Source organism: Schistocerca gregaria, chromosome 4 (genome assembly GCF_023897955.1).
Source record: "Schistocerca gregaria isolate iqSchGreg1 chromosome 4, iqSchGreg1.2, whole genome shotgun sequence".
NCBI classification, from domain to species: Eukaryota; Metazoa; Arthropoda; class Insecta; order Orthoptera; family Acrididae; genus Schistocerca; species Schistocerca gregaria.
The window spans coordinates 783,457,665-783,475,964 of NC_064923.1; the positions used below are offsets into that span (position 1 = coordinate 783,457,665).

Sequence of the window (18,300 nt, forward strand, 5' to 3'; positions counted from 1 at the left end):
AAATGGTCGGCAACACTCTAGTATTATAATTTCTACAACAGCAAAGAATGGAATTCAGTAACATTCTCAGCCTCTATTTACACTGCTGCTATAAACTACATTAATATATAATTTTACAGCATTACTCAACTCGAAAATTCGATAAGATCCTGTGCTTTTATCTGTTTCGATAACTGCCACTTCGTGTTCAAATGTTCCTGCCAACTGACACAGTCAGACCGCAGCTCGTGCTCTAGTGGCTTGCGAAGCTGCTTCTGGATAATGGGGTCACGGGTTCGGGATTTTCTCTGCCCGGGGACTGCGTGTTTCTGTTGTCCTAATCATTTCATCATAATCAACATCATTCGTGACAGTGTCTAGATTGGACTGTGAAAAAATTGGAGTGTGTAGAAATTGGGAGTTCTTACGGGCGCTGATGACCGCGCAGTTGAGCGCCCCACAAACCAAACATCATCATCATCATGAACTGACACAGCTCCTTTGCATACCATCTGTGCAAATCTGTATACACGGAAGAACCCTGGAGATACTAAAAGGTTTCAGATAGATTATATAATGGTTATACAGAGATTTAGGAACCAGGTTTTAAATTGTAAGACATTTCCAGGGGCAGATGTGGACTCTGACCACAATTTATTGGTTATGACCTGTAGATTAAAACTGAAGAAACTGCAAAAAGGTTGGAATTTAAGGAGATGGGACCTGGACAAACCGAAAGAACCAGAGATTGTACAGAGTTTCAGGGAGAGCATAGGGGAACAATTGACAGCAATAGGGGAAAGAAATACAGTAGAAGAAGAAGAGAGATGAAGTAGTGCAGACAGCAGAGGATCAACGAGGTAAAAAGACGAGGGCTAGTAGAAACCCTTGGGTAATAGAAGAAATCTCGTAATTGATGAAAGGAGAAAATATAAAAATGCAGTAAATGAAGCAGGCAAAAAGGAATACAAACGTCTCAAAAATGATATCGACAGGAAGTGCAAAATGGCTTAGCAGGGATGGCTAGAGGACAAATGTAAGGATGTAGAGGCTTATCTCACTAGGGGTAAGATAGATACTGCCTACAGGAAAATTAAAGAGACATTTGGAGAAAAGAGAGCCACTTGCATCAATATTAAGAGCTTTGATGGAAACCCAGATCTAAGCAGAGAAGGGAAAGCAGAAAGGTGGAAGGTGTGTATAGAGGGTCTATACAAGGGCGATGTAGTTGAGGACAATATTATGGAAATGGTGTAGATGAAGATGAAATTGGCGATATGATTTTGTGTGAAGAGTTTGACAGAGCACTGAAAGACCTGAGTCGAAACAAGGCCCCGGAGTATACAACATACCGTTAGAAATAAAATGGCTCTGAGCACTATGAGACTTTATATCTATGGTTATAAGTCCCCTAGAACTTAGAACTACTTAAACCTAACTAACCTAAGGACTGCACACAACACCCAGCCATCCAGAAAATCCCTGACCCCGCCGGGAATCAAACACGGGAACACGGGCGTGGGAAGAGAGAACGCTACCCCACGACCACGAGATGCGGGCTTCCCTTAGAACTACTGACAACCTTTGGAGAGCCAATCCTGACAAAAGTCTTCCATCTGGTGAGCATGATATATGAGACAGTCGAAATACCCTCAGTCTTCAAGAAGAATATAATAATCCCAATCCCAAAGAAAGCAGGCGTTGACAGATGTGAAAATTACCGAACTATCAGTTTAATAAGTCACGGCTGCAAAATACTAACGCGAATTCTTTACAGACGGATGGAAAAACTGATAGAAGCCGAGCTCGGGAAGATCAGTTTGGATTCCGTAGAAATGTTGGAACACGTGAGGCAATACTGACCCTACGAGTTATCTTAGAAGAAAGATTAAGAAAAGGCAAACCTACTTTTCTAGCATTTGTAGACTTAGAGACAGCTTTTGACAATGTTTATTGGAATACTCTCTTTAATATTCTGAAGATGGCAGGGGTAATATACAGAGAGCGAAAGGCTATTTACTATTTGTACAGAAAGCAGATGGCAGTCATACGAGTCGAGATTTATAAAAGGGAAGCAGTGGTTGGGAAGGGAGTGAGACAGTGTTGTAGCCTCTCTTTGATGTTATTCAATCTGTATATTGAGCAAGCAATAAAGGAAACAAAAGAAAAGTTCGGAGTAGGTATTAAAATCCATGGAGAAAAAATAAAAACTTTGAGGTTCGCCGATGACATTGTAATTTTGTCAGAGACAGCAAAGGACTTGGAAGAGCAGTTGAACGGAATGGACAGTGTCTTGAAAGGAGGGTATAAGATGAACATCAACAAAAGCAAAACGAGGATAATGGAACCTAGGTGAATTAAGACGGATGATGCTGAGGGAATTAGATTAGGCAATGATAAACTTAAAGTATCAAAGGAGCTTCGCTATTTGGGGAGCAAAATAACTGATGATCGTTGAAGTAGAGAGGATATAAAATGTAGACTGGCAATGGGAAGGAAAGCGTTTCTGAAGAAGGAAAATTTGTTTACACCGAGTATAGATTTAAATGTCAGGAAGTCATTTCTGAAAGTATTTGTATGGAGTGTAGCCATGTATGGAAGTGAAACGTGGACGATAAAAAGCTTAGACAATAAGAGAATAGAAGCTTTCCAAATGTGGTGCTGCAGAAGAATGCTGAAGATTAGATCGGTTGATCACATAATTCATGAGGAGGTATTGAATAGAATTGGGGAGAAGAGGAGCTTGTGGCACAACTTGACTAGAAGAAAGGATCGGTTGGTAGGACATATTCTGAGACATCAAGGTGTCACCATCTACATCTACATCTACATCCGTACTCCGCAAGCCACCTGACGGTGTGTGGCGGAGGGTACCCTGAGTACCTCTATCGGTTCTCCCTTCTATTCCAGTCTCGTATTGTACGTGGAAAGAAGGATTGTCGGTATGCTTCTGTGTGGGCTCTAATCTCTCTGATTTTATCCTCATGGTCTCTTCGCGAGATATACGTAGGAGGGAGCAATATACTGCTTGACTCTTCGGTGAAGGTATGTTCTCGAAACTTCAACAAAAGCCCGTACCGAGCTACTGAGCGTCTCTCCTGCAGAGTCTTCCACTGGAGTTTATCTATCATCTCCGTAACGCTTTCGCAATTACTAAATGATCCTGTAACGAAGCGCGCTGCTCTCCGTTGGATCTTCTCTATCTCTTCTATCAACCCTACCTGGTGCGGATCCCACACTGCTGAGCAGTATTCAAGCATTGGGCGAACAAGCGTACTGTAACCTACTTCCTTTGTTGTCGGATTGCATTTCCTTAGGATTCTTCCAATGAATCTCAGTCTGGCATCTGCTTTACCGACGATCAACTTTATATGATAATTCCATTTTAAATCACTCCTAATGCGTACTCCCAGATAATTTATGGAATTAAGTGCTTCCAGTTGCTGACCTTCTATTTTGTAGCTAAATGATAAGGGACCTATCTTTCTATGTATTCGCATCACATTACACTTCGCTACATTGAGATTCAATTGCCATTCCGTGCACCATGCGTCAATTCGCTGCAGATCCTCCTGCATTTCAGTACAATTTTCCATTGTTGCAACCTCTCGATACACCACAGCATCATCTGCAAAAAGCCTCAGTGAACTTCCGATGTCATCCACCAGGTCATTTATGTATATTGTGAATAGCAACGGTCCTATGACACTCCCCTGCGGCACACCTGAAATCACTCTTACTTCGGAAGACTTCTCTCCATTGAGAATGACGTGCTGCGTTCTGTTATCTAGGAACTCCTCAATCCAATCACACAATTGATCTGATAGTCCGTATGCTCTTACTTTGTTCATTAAACGACTATGGGGAACTGTGTCAAACGCCTTGCGGAAGTCAAGAAACACGGCATCCACCTGTGAACCCGTGTCTAAGGCCCTCTGAGTCTCGTGGACGAATAGCGCGAGCTGGGTTTCACACGATCGTCTTTTTCGAAACCCATGCTGATTCCTACAGAGTAGATTTCTAGTCTCCAGAAAAGACATTATACTCGAACATAATACGTGTTCCAAAATTCTACAACTGATCGACGTTAGAGATATAGGTCTATAGTTCTGCACATCTGTTCGACGTCCCTTCTTGAGAACGGGGATGACCTGTGCCCTTTTCCAACCCTTTGGAACGCTTCGCTCTTCTAGAGACCTACGGTACACCGCTGCAAGAAGGGGGGCAAGTTCCTTCGCGTACTCTGTGTAAAATCGAACTGGTATCCCATCAGGACCAGCGGCCTTTCCTCTTTTGAGCGATTTTAATTGTTTCTCTATCCCTCTGTCGTCTACTTCGATATCTACCATTTTGTCAACTGTGCGACAATCTAGAGAAGGAAGCACAGTGCAGTCTTCCTCTGTGAAACAGCTTTGGAAGAAGACATTTAGTAATTCGGCCTTTAGTCTGTCATCCTCTGTTTCAGTACCATTTTGGTCACAGAGTGTCTGGACATTTTGTTTTGATCCACCTACCGCTTTGACATAGGACCAAAATTTCTTAGGATTTTCTGCCAAGTCAGTACATAGAACGTTACTTTCGAATTCATTGAAAGCCTCTCGCATAGCTCTCCTCACACTACATTTCGCTTCGCGTAATTTTTGTTTGTCTGCAAGGCTTTGGCTATGTTTATGTTTGCTGTGAAGTTCCCTTTGCTTCCGCAGCAGTTTTCTAACTCGGTTGTTGTACCACGGTGGCTCTTTTCCATCTCTTACGATCTTGCTTGGCACATACTCATCTAACGCATATTGTACCATGGTTTTGAACTTTGTCCACTGATCCTCAACACTATCTGCACTTGAGACAAAACTTTTGTGTTGAGCCGTCAGGTACTCTGTAATCTGCTTTTTTGTCACTTTTGCTAAACAGAAAAATCTTCCTACCTTTTTTAATATTTCTATTTACGGCTGAAATCATCGACGCAGTAACCGCTTTATGATCGCTGATTCCCTGTTCTGCATTAACTGATTCAAATAGTTCGGGTCTGTTTGTCACCAGAAGGTCTAATATATATTCGCCACGAGTCGGTTTTCTGTTTAACTGCTCAAGGTAGTTTTCAGATAAAGCACTTAAAAATATTTCACTGGATTCTTTGTCCCTGCCACCCGTTATGAACGTTTGAGTCTCCCAGTCTATATCCGGCAAATTAAAATCTCCACCCAGAACTATAACATGGTGGGGAAATCTACTCGAAATATTTTCCAAATTATTCTTCAGGTGCTGAGCCACAACAGCTGCTGAGCCCGGGGGCCTATAGAGACATCCAATTACCATGTCTGAGCCTGCTTTAACCGTGACCTTCACCCAAATCATTTCACAATTCGAATCTCCGTCAATTTCCTTCGATACTATTGCACTTCTTATCGCTATAAACACGCCTCCCCCTTCACTGTCCAGCCTATCTCTGCGGTATACATTCCAATCAGAGTTTAGGATTTCATTACTGTTTACATCTGGTTTCAGCCAACTTTCTGTTCCTAGTACTATATGGGCGTTGTGACCGTTTATTAATGAGAGCAGTTCTGGGACCTTTCTATAGACGCTTCTGCAGTTTACTATTAGCACATTAATATTGTTATTCCTTGTTGCATTTTGCCTACTCCTGCCTTGCCGCGTCTCAGGAGGCGTCTTGTCGGGCCTAGGGAGGGAATTCTCTAACCTAAAAAAACCCCATGTGCACTCCACACGTACTCCGCTACCCTCGTAGCCGCTTCCGGCGTGTAGTGCACGCCTGACCTATTCAGGGGGACCCTACATTTCTCCACCCGATAGCGGAGGTCGAGAAATTTGCACCCCAGCTCTCCGCAGAATCGTCTGAGCCTCTGGTTTAAGCCTTCCACTCGGCTCCAAACCAGAGGACCGCGATCGGTTCTCGGAACGATACTACAAATAGTTAGCTCTGATTCCACCCCGCGAGCGAGGCTTTCCACCTTCACCAACTCCGCCAACCGCCTGTACGAACTGAGGATGACCTCTGAACCCAGACGGCAAGAGTCATTGGTGCCGACATGAGCAACAATTTGCAGTCGGGTGCACCCAGTGCTCTCTATCGCCGCCGGTAGGGCCTCCTCCACATCTCGGATGAGACCCCCCGGCAAGCAGACAGAGTGAACACTGGCCTTCTTCCCCGACCTTTCCGCTATTTCCCTAAGGGGCTCCATCACCCGCCTAACGTTGGAGCTCCCAATAACTAATAAACCCCTCCCCCCGTGTGCCTGCTCGGACCTTGCTGAAGGAGCAGCCACATGTCCACTCACAGGCAGAGCGGGCGATGCCACACGGCCAGCCTCCACATTGACCCTCCGCCTCGTGCGCCGCGAACGCCGCTGAACCCGCCACTCCCCTTGGGGAGAGGGTGGCCCAACCGCGCCCGGTACCCGCGAAGATGTCTCGACAGCAGGGACAGTGGGTGAAGCATCTAACACCTGGGGTGCACCATGCGACGCACCAGACTCCCCACTGCCGCTACACTCCGAGGCAGCAGCCTGAAGACGGCTGACCGCGGCCATCAACAAACTCAGCTGTTCGCGAAGAGTGGCCAGCTCCTCCTGCGTCCGTACACAGCAGCCACACATCCTAGCCATCCTAAGATTAGTATTGGAGGGCAGCGTGGAGGGTAAAAATCGTATAGGGAGACCGAGAGGTGAATACACTAAGCAGATTCAGAAGGATGTAGGCTGCAGTAGGTACTGGGAGATGAAGAATCTTGCACAGAATAGAGTAGCATCGAGAGCAGCATCAAACCAGTCTCAGGACTGAAGACCACAACAGCAACAACAACACACTGTGAATTGTAAGTATGCTAATCAGTTAAAAGGAAATTAAAGAAGTAGTAAATGTTTTATTTACTCATAAATACTTTATGCTTTGTGGAATGGTGTAATAAGTTTACTTTCTTTTAAACAACGTCGTTGCTCTCATCAGTAGAGTGGCAGTCTTATCCTATATTTAATCTTATATCAAGTTCAGTATGACTGACTGAAGAAATGTTTTCCTTGACTTGTTGTATAATACTCCTTCCGTTGTTCGTACAACATCAGTAGAAAATACTCAACTGGTGGATAGCCGCGCGGGATTAACGGAGCGGTGTAAGGCGCTGCAGTCGTGGGCTGTGCGGCTGGTCCCGTTGGAAGTTCGAGTCCTCCCTCAGGCATGGGTGTGTGTGTTTGTCCTTAGGATAATTTAGGTTACGTAGTGTGTAAGCATAGGGACTGAAGCCCTGATCAGTTAAGTCCCATAAGATTTCACACACATTTGAACATATCAACAGGTGGATAATTAATGCAGCTCACACCAAAGTGAAGTAGCACTCAGCATTCTTTGAAGAATACTTGTTAACAAAAAGTGAGCGCGCACCTCTGTGCGTCTGCCCCCTTTAACAAAAATGGTTCAAATGGCTCTGAGCAGTATGGGACTCAACTGCTGTGGTCATCAGTCCCCTAGAACTTAGAACTACTTAAACCTAACTAAACTATGGACATCACACACATCCATGCCCGTGGCAGGATTCGAACCTGCGACCGTAGCAGTCGCACGGTTCCGGACTGCGCGCCTAGAACCGCGAGACCACCGCGTCCGGCGCCCACTTTAACATCCACCAGCAGAAGACAAGCTACGTGTATCTCTCTCAGTTGTCTCATTAATTTCAAGACTACTGAAAATGAAGCGGTGGCAGATAAAAAGTAAATGCTCAGATGAGCGCCTTATCGATAATAGTTTCCTTTACGATAAAGAAGGGTTACATCGTTATACAGCCTCCGAACTAAACGGGATGACTTGTGTTGCCGTCAGGGGAAGTGTGGTATGTTACAACTTTAGTTACGTAATTTTCTGAGAAAACGCTAGACGTCTTCCTCAGCAACTGTGAAACTTTTCAATCTAAGTACGATACGCCTTCTCAATTACGTATGCAAATGATTTTCGGCAGTGCACAAGACCGCAAAGGACTGAAGCGATCGCATAAATGAAACAGCGAGGGCGCCATAAAGGAAATTGTTACCTCTGGCGACGAAGAAGTGCCACTGAGTCGTTTATCGATCGGCGGACGGGGGACTTTGCAGCAACTTAAGTACGCCTTCCGCCAGAGGGCCCGTCCGGAACTGCACACAAGGGCGCGCCGTGACGAAAATCAGCTGGGAGCGGCCTGCGCTGTGCGGGGGCGGCATCGCCCACGCAGCGTCCCACCCCAGGCTGCAACGGATTACACTCAGACTGGGTGCGTGAAACGGACCGAAACAGCTCCACCTAATTATTTACTGGGCCTTCACTAACTGTGTTGCGTAATCGAAATTACTTGCAAACAAAAAAATACAAATGTGGTATATATTCTCCAGGCTATATAGTTACCTTTCTTACATGTACATTTACACTACATAGATGCTTCGCAAGCATCGTATGGTGCGTGGCGGAGGGTACGCTGTACCACTACTTGTAATTTCCCCTCATGTCCCACTCGCAGTAGGACAAGGGGAAAACGCCTGTCTGTATGCCAACGTGTGAGCCCTAATTCCTCGTATCTTAGTCGTCCTTACGCTCGATGTTTGTTGGCGGCAGCAGAACCGTTTGACAGTCAGTTTCAGATGCCGGTTCCCTACGTTTTCTCAATAGTTTTTCTGGAAAAGGACGCCACCTTTCCTCCAGCAATTCCCATTTGAGTTCCTGAAGCATCTCCGTAACACTTACCTGTTTTTCAAACTTGCTGGTAACAAATCTAGCAGCCTGCCTCTGAGTTACTTCCGATCTGGTGCCGATCCAAAACACTCAAGCAGTACTCAAGAACAGGTCACACAGGCGTCCTATATGCGGTCTCCTTTAGAGGTGAAATAGGTGCCTATAATTGGTGTGAAACTTGCCACAGCCAACATGGATTTTCAGTTGCTCAATAATGCATGTTATGCAAATTAACATTTCTGTGGTTCGTGAATGTAGCCCCATCAGTAAATGTGTCATCCCTCCGAATCTGAAGTTGAGCCCATCGGCAGATTCAATGCGACGCATACAATCCTTAACGCATTAACATACCAGTTAATTCTTGATGTAGACTGATGTGGTAAGGATGATATTTATGGCAATGCAGAACATGAACAACTCTACTCTGGCTCATGCCAGATTCCCTATCGATTTGACGCGAACTAACACAAGGATATTGAACCACAGTGTCAAGAGTACCAATTTCCGATTCCTTTTCCGGATATGTTTCCGATGCGTTAAAGATCCTGTTGTTCTCAATGTGTCACACACATATTTAAATGTACGACGTTTAGGGTGAGGACGTTCAGGATATCTTTCAGTGTGTAAGTCTCTCTCCAGCTCTCACTGAATTTCTTTGTCATTCTCCGTAAATGTGAAGCAGATCGACTTGTTCTTCCAAGGAATACGTCATTCACTTTGGCGTGATTCGACGATACTAGTCTTACCGTTCCTATTAGTGTTGTATTGCGAAACCGTCTAATGGTGTTTGCATGTCAATGGCACGTTAGATGGGTACACCGTATTCGGCGAATATTTACTGTTTACACGATATACGAGAGAGAATTGTCAGAGCATGTGCTTCGATAAAGTGCCGAAGTGATAAGGAATACCACTCAATCCATGATAAAAGATACTTCTTAAAGAGTCAAACAACTCAGTTAACACCGACAACCAACATACGCTACTGCAAAATGGTACACTAATAACGTACGAATGTTTTTTTTTTTCTTTATTGAATTTAGATTCCGCCCCTCCCCCCCCCCCCAGAGAGGAGGGTGGGGTTACAACAGCTTATTACGCCGCTCCACAGCCGATAAAAAATTGAAAAAACATAATGAAAAATAACAAACAATATAAAAGGGGAATAAAACGCTGACGTCGTTAAAAACAATAAAATGGTGGAAAGTTGTGGAAGATAAAACAGAAAAAACATGGGGTTTACAATGCCCAGAAGGCACACAGTAAGTAGACTGGCACAATTTAAAAAAAAACAGCGACAGTATGGTTTCTGTTTGCAACACTTTAAAAAGGTTCTGCACAACACTGAACGCTCGAACACTGCACCAGCAATTAGATACGAAAGTAACACACCACAGCCTAAGGCAGATGGGGAGGGGGAGCGGAAGAACCCAGATGGATGAGGGGAAAAAAAGGGGGAAAGCAAAAAAGGGGGCAGCTGATGGATGGGCACAGGAAAGGGGAGGGGGGCAAGGCGGATGCGAGAAGGAGTGGGGAAGGCAGCAGAGGCGAAAGAAAAAGGACTCAGGCGAGAGAATGGAGAGAGGATACGGGGGGAAAATACGAGACGGAAGGTGGGGTGGGGGTGAAGGAGCCCAGGAAAAGGACAGAGGGAGGGAAGGAGGAGGAGGTTCAGATCAGAGTTGACAGGAGAGATAAATGGAGGGAGAGAGGGCATCATCTGGGGTGTTGACAGAATCCACCATGGGAAAGGAGATGGTGTGGAAGTGGCAGGTAGGGGGGACACAACGGTGGAGGCAGTGCAGTGGGTGGGGATGGGAGAGGAGAGGAGCAACCAGGGGATGAGGGGGATCAAGTTGGTGGGAGGTGTAGAGGACATGGATATGTTTGAGGAAAAGGAGCAGATGGGGAAAGGAATCTGCAGGATGGGACGTGGATAGGGAAGATGAGGCAGAGTGCATGGGACTGGAGGGACGTGGTGAATAACCAGGCAGGAGTGCCATAATAGAGGATGGCACGGACCACGGATTTGTAGGTCTGGAGGATGGTAGAGGAGGTCAACCTCCATATCCGGCCTGGGAGGAGGTTGAGGAGACGGAGGCGGTTGTGGGCTTTGGATTGGATAGAGCGGAGATAAGGGATCCGTGTGAGGCGATGGTCGATGGTGAGACCAAGGTAAGAGAGGGTGGGGGAGAAGCGGACAGGATGGGCGCAGATCGTAAGGGAAAATGTACGCATTTAAGGTTTTGGAACAAAAATCTCGGTATTACAGATGTATACGCCAGTGTATACATGGCTTAGCGTTCAACATTTTCACTGACACTGGTAGCAAATCTCCTCCAGTTCACCGACTTCGCTCACACTGTGCGGTTCCTGTATACACTTTGCTGCTAGAGATACCACTTTAGTATGACATGGATCCCAACCTTTTTCGAGACGTTCGAATTTTTACGAGCCTGTTGAGTTCCGTGTGGCAGCGCCACAATCGGGCAGCAACTTTACCGCTGCCGGCAATGACGGCAAAACACAAATCTGCGGATTCTGGGATCAGCATCTGTTTTTCCTAAACTTCCCCCAAACACTTGCATCGCTACGACGATTCATGTTTAATCGAGAATGAACACTACTTATAGTACTGTGGTGAGGTATAATGGAGATATGAAACGGGAACATGATAAAATTAAAATAGTTTTATCGATATGTATGTATGTACCGTAGAAAAATGCACATTATTCAACGTGGTATCGTCCGGTGTGTCTCCAGCACGATACGCATATCAGAGTAACGATAACCAAGTGTTCAGTGTCATCATGATTCATTATTGTGTAAGAGCAATCGAAACGTCTCCGTTCGAATGCTGGACTAAAATATTGAATTTCGGTGCTTTTTATACCCACATGGGAGTCTTATTTTGTTGCAAATACACTGCAGCAACGACTTAAAACGGGAAAATTTTTTGTCGCCCCTGAAACGTCGGATATAACTCGCCAGGACTGTACCACTATGACTATCATTATTATTATTATCGCTGTTATTGTTTTGTTCAGAAGAAACGTGATTATGTAGCGATGCGAGAGTGACATAAAATTAAATAAAAAAAGAAAAGAAAAAATTACAGTGTCGAATGCACTATGGATAGACCTCAGTTGCGAAGTTAGAGTGGTATGACAGTCAACAAAAGTTGTAAAACTTCGGACGACGATTTCTCGAAAATGACAGTCAACAAAGTTGTAAAACTTCGCAACAAAGTTGTAAAACTTCGGACGACGATTTCTCGAAAACGCTTCAGAAGCGCATTGTACAAGAGCAACATTCGCTGCAGTCGTGCAACAGATGACCAATATCGGGCCGGCCGCGGTGGTCTCGCGGTTCTAGGCGCTCAGTCCGGAACGGTGCGACTGCTACGGTCGCAGGTTCGAATCCTGCCTCGGGCATGTATGTGTGTGATGTCCTTTGGTTAGTTAGGCTTACGTAGTTCTAAGTTCTAGGGGACTGATGACCACAGATGTTAAGTCTCATAGTGCTCAGAGCCATTTGAACCAATATCGGTGACCTTTTGGGTCTAAGCTTTCTTTGTCAGGTGTTGGCACGGACACTCCTCTGCCGTGCTGCCATTTATATAATGCCGCTGAGCCATTGATTATAATTTTTTTTACGCCCACCAGTTGATGTAGGTCACAACTACGTGCTCATAATATTTTCTGCAGTTCGATACATCTGCTTGTAGATATTTTCATTGTCTCACGTTTAAGTATCTTGGATGATGCATTGTGACGGCATACCTGGGTTTTCATTATTTTAAACACTGAAACACACAGTATGAAAGTTGGACAACAATGTTTATTTTGTATTTTGTTCAGAACCGACTTTCGTCTTCCTAGTCAGAGAATTTAAGACTTAACAGACAGTACACACCACATCAGCTACAGTTTCCAACTGTAAAAATACTGCTATTTCCCATTTTAAGATTATGCATCTACGAGCATACGGAAAGCACAATTTGCAGTACTTAAAACTGACATGGGTACAGATGAAAAAATATGATGTAATGACGTAGTGAATGTTTTAGGCTCTGAAGATGTGACTACAGATCACTAAACGCAGTGATTCACTGACCTAAACACATTCTACAAGACACGTTATACAGATATTAGTTACAGTGTGTAAGCCATACACAAAATGATAAACTTGCATAAGATACTGAAATAAACACAACCAAGGTATGTACAAATAAATGTTTTACATTGTATGCAAATATTAAAAGTCTATGAATATGCAGGGTTCTGTCAAAAATACGGAAACACGGGCAGAAATGCGTACTACAACATAAACGCAGATGCTAGCAAAGCCTGCAGGTTGTTATGTCCTACGTGACCACACATGGCGGCTCTGCACTGTCCTCAGTACTTTGCAAATGTCATTCGTGGTGAGAACAGTGTTATGAGAAGTTGTAAGTGAATGAGGTCGGAGCGAAGTGAATTGCAATGTCGACAAATTGTTAGTTGTCGTTTGGTTGATGCTTGCGTAACAAAGGCAGCTGAAGCTTGAATGTTTGAAGAGGCACTGTATTGAAGATGTGTACCGCGTACAGGGAAACCCGAAAAGTGTGTGTAGAGAATGATCTCGATAGACGGTTTTTGAAGAGGATTGTGACGATAAATAAGAGGACAGTTGAAAAAGTTGCTGCGAAAATGAACGTCGCATTTGCGAAGCCTCTCAGCTCCAAAACGTCACAATGGTGCTCTACAACCTGGGAATTGCAGGACGAGCTGGAAATGCAAAACTACAAGTGAGCCGCGCGAGGTAGCCAAGCGGTCTAGGGCGAGTTGTCACGGTTCACGCGGCTGCCCTCGTCTGAGTTTCGAGTCTTCCCTCGGGCATGGGTGTGCGTGTTGTCCTTAGCGTAAACTATTTTAAGTTAGATTAAGTAGTGTGTAAGCTTAGGGACCGATGACCTCAGCAGTTTGGTCCCATAAGACCACCAATTTCCAATTTCTTTCCTACAAGTCAGAGATGCAAATGTCCAGAACAGAGAAAAGTGGTGATCAATATATTAAACCTGCAGTTTGGGGTAATGGAAGAACGTTAGTCGGTCGGATGAGACTTGCTTCACGCTGTTTCCGACTTCTGGCCAAGTTTACGTCCGAAGGGTGAAACTTGGCGGTGGCTGAGCGATGATTTGGGCAGCCATGTCGTGGTGTACCATGAGCCCCATAGCTGCCCTGCAAGTTCGTATTACTGTCAAGGATTATGTGACGATTTTGGCTGATCACGGCCATCCCATGGTACCGTGTTTGTTCTCCAGTGCTGATGCTGCTTTCCCAGACGTCGGGGCCCTTGTTTCCACAGCTCGCATCATCCAGAATGACTTGTTGCTTCTTCCCTGGAGACTGCAGTCAACATATCTCAACATTACTGAGCACTACTGCAAGCTGTTTTGAATACCACCGGTTTTCCTACATCGTATTAGGCTTGGTGATGCGTTGTGTTTCACTGTTTCTGCCCACTACCTGTAAAGGCCAAAAGAGTAGACCAACTGTAGTACGATTTGGTTTGGTCAGACAATCATTGAGTTTAGGGGTTGCATAACCTTTAAATTGCCATATTGTAACGTTCTTTAAATAATAACTTCTTGATTACATTGAATGAATGCCTGAATTGCGGATGCATACAAAACTCGAGGTATCGTGTATTGTGTTGTAACTGCAAGTGGTGTACTTACTCAGTGCTGTTGTTAGTAAACACTTTATACGGACTGATTGGGCAATGCAGCTCCCAAAAGTAATAAAGAAATACAGTCACTGAGAAATACATCCAGCCCCTTAGGCACAGAATCCTCTGGCCCTGTTCAAAACTGGTAACTTTGGTCCCTGTGTACATAACAAGCAAATTAATTTGTCTTATCTCTAAAGCAGCAACGATGGAACGCGATACATTCTGGTCTTTCATTTAAAAAAAGTATACCAGCTACAGGTTCAGCGGTGTGCAGTTCTGGTCATAATACTTTGAAATCTACATTAAATTCTTTTGGATGGTAAATGAAAACATTTAACAAATATACAACGTCTTTGAAAACCGTATGACCTGGACAGGGAGGCGGTACTGATTGTGGTGAATTACTAAGACTGACTTCTTACTGAAATTGTATTTCAAGTTAAGTTTGGCTTCTCAAAATGTCTGACAATTGAAATTACATTACTCAAAACAATTGCATTCTTTACACTAATTGATTCACAAACAATGAGATTTGTACATCAAGTATTATCTAACCTCACTAAAAAAATCATAAATACAAGTCATCAAATTACATATACCTGTGATAAAAAATCTTAGACACGTTACAAATGGGAAATACCTAACTAGCCTTTACATCAGATCAGTTGACGTCCAATCTGGGTTTACTCAAGAATTACAAATTATCGGCAACTCATCTACACTAATGCGGTGGCAAAACGAGAGTCATAAATATTTAACATGTTTACCTTGCTTGGAAGAGCAATTGAACGGAATGGACAGTGTCTTGAAAGGAGGATATAAGATGAACATCAACAAATGGAAAATGAGGATAATGGAATGTAGTCGAATTAAGTCGGGTGATGCTGAGGGAATTAGATTAGGAAATGAGACACTTAAAGTAGTAAAGGAGTTTTGCTATTTGGGGAGCAAAACAAGGGATGATCGTTGAAGTAGAGAGGGTATAAAATGTAGACTGGCAATGGCAAGGAAAGCGTTTCTGAAAAAGAAAAATTTGTTAACATCGACTATTGATTTAAATGTCAGGAAGCCGTTTCTGAAAGTACTTGCATGGGGTGTAGCTATGTATGGAAGTGAAACAGGGACGATAAATAGTTTGGACAAGAAGAGAATAGAAGCTTTCGAAATGTGGTGCTACAGAAGAATGCTGAAGATTAGGTGGGTAGTTCACATAACTAATGAGGAAGTATTGAATAGGATTGGGAAGAAGAGAAGTTTTGGCACAACTTGACTAGAAGAAGGGATCGGTTGGTAGGACATGTTCTGAGGCATCAGGGGATCACAAATTTAGTATTGGAGGGCAGCGTGGAGGGTAAAAATCGTAGAGGGAGACCAAGAGATGAATACACTAAGCAGATTCAGAAGGATGTAGGCTGCAGTAGGTAGCGGGAGATGAAGAAGCTTGCACAGGATAGAGTAGCATAGAGAGCTCCATCAAAGCAGTCTCAGGACTGAGGACCACAACAACAACACCTTGCTTCCACATTCATATCTTAAACAATGCATGTACTCGTACTTTCTACATTAAAATCTAACATTTGTTGGCTTCACAGAGTACACCACAAAAATTGCCTACTCCATCCTCTTTCGCTCACAGACAGCTACCCACTACTGTGCGCCAGACGCTGTTTTACTCGAACACTACAAACAGGCCAGAAGCAGTAGTGTCTTCAGTTCTGCTGTCCCGCACAGTCAGCGGTGCACTTCTTAAAGCCTATCAGAGACATACATCGTTCATAATATAATAATTTCATTTTAGTTTACCTTAGTATTATTAACATATTCGGGTGCCACATACAAGTGTACCCCAGTAGACTCCTTTCAATATATCTCTGGAAAAAGTAATATTTGAACAACTAGGATCTCTTGCTTGTGTGGTGTGAATACTTTGTTTAGTCTTAAGCTCTCTGGCGGTGGTCTAGAAAGCCGAAAACCAACTCACAAAGAAATGTGGAACAAATATTATTATCGAACTGCATCACTGTGTGTCTCAGTGTTTAATATGTCTATGTTGCTACAAGTACTAGTGAAATATTCCATAAGTATCATTTCCATATACATAGTCTGCTTGTGGCCTGTTTAGGAGCAAGGCAGTCGGTAGCGAAACCCGCTTTGTTTAACACAGTGCAATAAGAGATGAACGTTTCTCTATGTGCAAAACGAGGCGCCACTCCAGTGAGCCAGCTGTGTGCCTGTACAGGTGTTCTCCAAGACGTGAGCCCACTGTGTACCTGTGCAGGGGTTGTCCAAGGTGTGAGAGTGCTGTGTACCCTTGCAGGTTTTCTCCAATTTGTGAGCCCATTGAGTGCCTATGCATGTGATCTCCAAGGTGTGAGCCTTCTGTGTGGCCTTGCAGGTGTTCTCCAAGGCGTGAGCCTGCTGTGTGGTTGTGTAGGTGTTCTGCAAGGTGTGAGCCCGCTGTGTGCCGCCGCAGCTGCTCTCCAAGGCGTGAGCCAGCTGTGTGTCTGTGTGCAGGTGTTCTCCGAGGTGTCGGTGTACCTGAGCCTGGACGGGCGCCACTACCAGGTTGCGCTGACCCGGCGCGTCGCCCCCCCACCCGGCGAGCCGGCCGTCAACGTCAGCATCTCGCTGCAGCAGCGCGTGGCGCGCTTCCTGCGGCTGCACCTGCGCTTCGCCGACCAGTGGATGCTGCTCAGCGAAGTCTCGCTTGACTCGGGTGAGTGCGCCCTGCTGCAGCCACTCAGGTGGTACAGATCAGTGCTGGTATCCTGCGACTGCGAGAAACCGAACCCACCCGTCTACGAGAAGGGTAGCAGGAGCGATCCACGATATGGCACTCCAAGAGCTGTAACATCAGTCTGTTATAGGATCTTACAACTTTGACTCATCTCAAACAGAATAAACCCCTCCAGCCCAACCAGCATTTATTCCCAAAATGTTAGTCACTGGGGTTGCCACAGGTTCTGGAAATCAGAAAATGTTCAGGGAATTTCATATCGTCAGGATAGTCCGGGGACATCAGGGAAAATTGAAAAAAAGTACTGGAAAATTCTCGTTTTTGTCTCAGTTCGTGTTTACTGAGGTGTCACGCCTCGTCGCCGGCTGAGTGAAGCTCCCTACTGCCTCGTTCCTGCTGCTCCTTCCCTTCTTACTACTCCCCACAGCTTGCAGTCAGTGCTGCCACCACTCCTCGCCACTAGCCTAGCAGTTGTCGACGGGAGGCAGGGAGGCTTGAGGAGTGGTTTGTTTGGATTTGGTTCTCAGAGGCTGTAGACACAGCAGTCAGAGACGGCGGTCATGTGTGCGTGAGTTGTGTGTGAGTGATTGTGTGGAAGTGTGTGTGCTCTCGTCATCTGACAAAGGCTTTGGCTGAAAATTTAGTTGCGACAGTGTGATGTCTTCTGTACGTGTCTGTCTGTGACTCAGCAATCATCTCTAAGTTGAGTTGCTGCCTATTCTCACTATTATTGATTCACAGAGTATTTCAACAAGTTGTCTGTTGCATGGATTGATCACCGTGGTCTCATTTCATCAACATGCTGTCTCTGGCTCGCGAATAGGGGGCCACACGAGTGGATTTCGATGACAGGCCAAAACCGCAGGCCGTTTCTGCGGGTACCTGCATTGGATCAGGCCTCTAATGGATCTGAAACCATTCAGTTCCCACTAATGTGCAGTCCCTGGTCGTCGGATGTAGCCTCAGCGATCTGCCCGCAGGACGGGTCTGTTTGTGCGTGACGTAATGCAGTGGATTTTGATGGTTTATCCTTACATCGAAATTGCGGTGCTCCTCAGCAGGCTAGAGGCCATGGGTGTCGGAGTTCAGGAACTGCGACGGTCTCACCGCAAGTACGTTGCACAGTGTGCCGTTTTAAAGACATTTTATTTGTTCTGGTA

General features: G+C 44.9%; 1 protein-coding gene across 1 annotated transcript in view; it reads left to right on the plus strand.

Moving 5' to 3' along the window:
• Positions 1-18,300, plus strand: part of LOC126267934 (epithelial discoidin domain-containing receptor 1-like) — a 439,627-nt gene that overhangs the window by 297,941 nt on the left and 123,386 nt on the right. The window contains exon 8 of the mRNA XM_049973245.1: positions 16,918-17,119. Coding sequence (XP_049829202.1) covers positions 16,918-17,119 — 202 coding nt within the window. The remainder of the gene's footprint in view (positions 1-16,917; positions 17,120-18,300) is intronic.